At 34.5% G+C, this 1,881-nt stretch overlaps 1 protein-coding gene across 1 annotated transcript in view; it reads left to right on the top strand.

The window, feature by feature from the left end:
* The first annotated feature begins 162 nt into the window (after nt 1-162).
* The window catches only part of LOC106754503, an 8,129-nt gene continuing 6,410 nt past the window's right edge, over nt 163-1,881 (top strand). Inside the window, exons 1-2 of the mRNA XM_014636520.1 lie at nt 163-834; nt 1,453-1,481. Of these exons, the coding sequence (XP_014492006.1) occupies nt 163-834; nt 1,453-1,481 (701 nt within the window). The remainder of the gene's footprint in view (nt 835-1,452; nt 1,482-1,881) is intronic.

Raw genomic sequence — 1,881 nt, 5'->3', positions numbered from 1 at the left:
AAAGCTCGTAATATTATTTCATCTGCTGTTGTGCTTGATGAATTTTATAGAATCTCTGTGTGTAAGACAGCACAGGAAATGTGGGACGTTCTGAGAGTTACACATGAAGGTACTGAGGATGTGAAACGGGCAAGGAAGAACACTCTCATTCAAGAATATGAGATGTTCAGAATGCAACCTGGAGAATCAATCTCGGATGTTCAAAAGCGGTTCACTCACATAGTGAATCACTTGACAGGTTTGGGTAAGATGTTTGATACTGATGAATTAAACGTTAAAGTTCTTAAATCATTGGACAGGTCTTGGCAACCAAAGGTAACTGCTATCTCAGAGTCCCAGAATCTTTCTCAGATGATAATGCCGATCTTATTTGGAAAACTTCGTGAGCACGAACTTGACTTGAGAAGACTCACTGCTGAAGAGGANCAAGGCAAGAGAAAAACTCTAGCGTTCAAGTCTGAGATATCCAAAGGGAAAAACTCCAAGAAAATAGAAGAAGATGATTCTGATGATGAAGAGAATATGAGTTTGATGATCAAGAAGTTTGCAAAATTCATGAAAGCAAAGGGAAAAGAAAAATTTCACAAGGAAAGGAAAGAGAATCAAGAGTCTCCATCAAATATAAAATGCTTCGGATGTGGAGAAAGAGGGCATGTAAAGTCCGAATGCCCAAGGAACAAGAAAAATGATGACAAGAAGGAAAGGAGATTTCAGAAGAAAAAGAAAGCATATATAGCTTGGGAGGATAATGACTCAAGCTCAACAAGTTCGAGTGACACAGAAGAAGAAGCAAACCTATGTCTTATGGCAGACTCAGAAGAAACTGGAAGTCAAGTAAGTGATTCTAGTTTTGAATCCAGTGAATTAGATTTACAAAAGGCATTTTTTGAATTGATGAATGAATCTGAAAAACTTGATANTGCTCATAAAAAATTAAAAAAGGAACATAATGAATTAAAAATAAAATATGACAAATTGCTTGATGATGAAGTTGTGTTGAGAAACAAAGTCAGTACTTTAGAAGATAAATTAACCGACTCAAATGCTACTGTTAAACCTGTTGAATGCTTATCATGCAAGAGCCATATGTTTGATATTGATATACTTGAAAATTTGCTTGCTAAGGCAACTAACAGAAATTCACATGCTAAAACAACCTTTAGTAAAAGAAATATTAACATACATAAAAATAATAAAACAAAAGTAAAAAGAACTCAAAAAATTTGGGTTGTTAAAGGAACTTCAATTAAAAATAAAATTAGCAATGTATGTTGTTTTTACTGTATGAAGCATGGTCACACTTCAAACAAGTGTAATATTAAACATGTTGGTGTGCCTAGTGGAAAATATATTTGGATTAAAGTTGTGAAATGAAATAATCTTGTTAAGAACTAACCCCAAGGACCCATATTTAGATTGGGGACCTAAAGTTTCTGTTAACTTGTTTTGTAGGAAAAATCAAAGTCAAAAGGGTCATTATGGTATCTTGACAGTGGATGCTCAAGACATAGGACAGGTGACAAAAGAAGATTTATTTCTTTTGAGAAGAAAAAGCAAGGATTTGTGACTTACGGGGATAACAACAAAGGAAGAATCATGGGTANCGGAGACATTGGAGGAGGAAATACCTTAACTATAAAAGGCGTACTATATGTTGAAGGTCTCAAGCATAACCTTCTAAGCATAAGCCAACTGTGTGACAAAGGTCTCAAGGTAACCTTTGAAAGTGATAAATGCATTGTATACTTTAAAAATTCTGATGATATTGCTTTGCANGGTGTTAGGCATAATAACATATATTTGATTGACATTGATAGTGCATCTAGTCATAGCATAACATGTTTAGTTGCTAAAGAGGAAAATCCTTGGCTATGGCATAAA

This window comes from Vigna radiata, unplaced genomic scaffold (assembly GCF_000741045.1).
Source record: "Vigna radiata var. radiata cultivar VC1973A unplaced genomic scaffold, Vradiata_ver6 scaffold_251, whole genome shotgun sequence".
In the NCBI taxonomy this organism is placed as follows: domain Eukaryota; kingdom Viridiplantae; phylum Streptophyta; class Magnoliopsida; order Fabales; family Fabaceae; genus Vigna; species Vigna radiata.
This window is presented reverse-complemented; position numbering and strand designations above follow the sequence as displayed.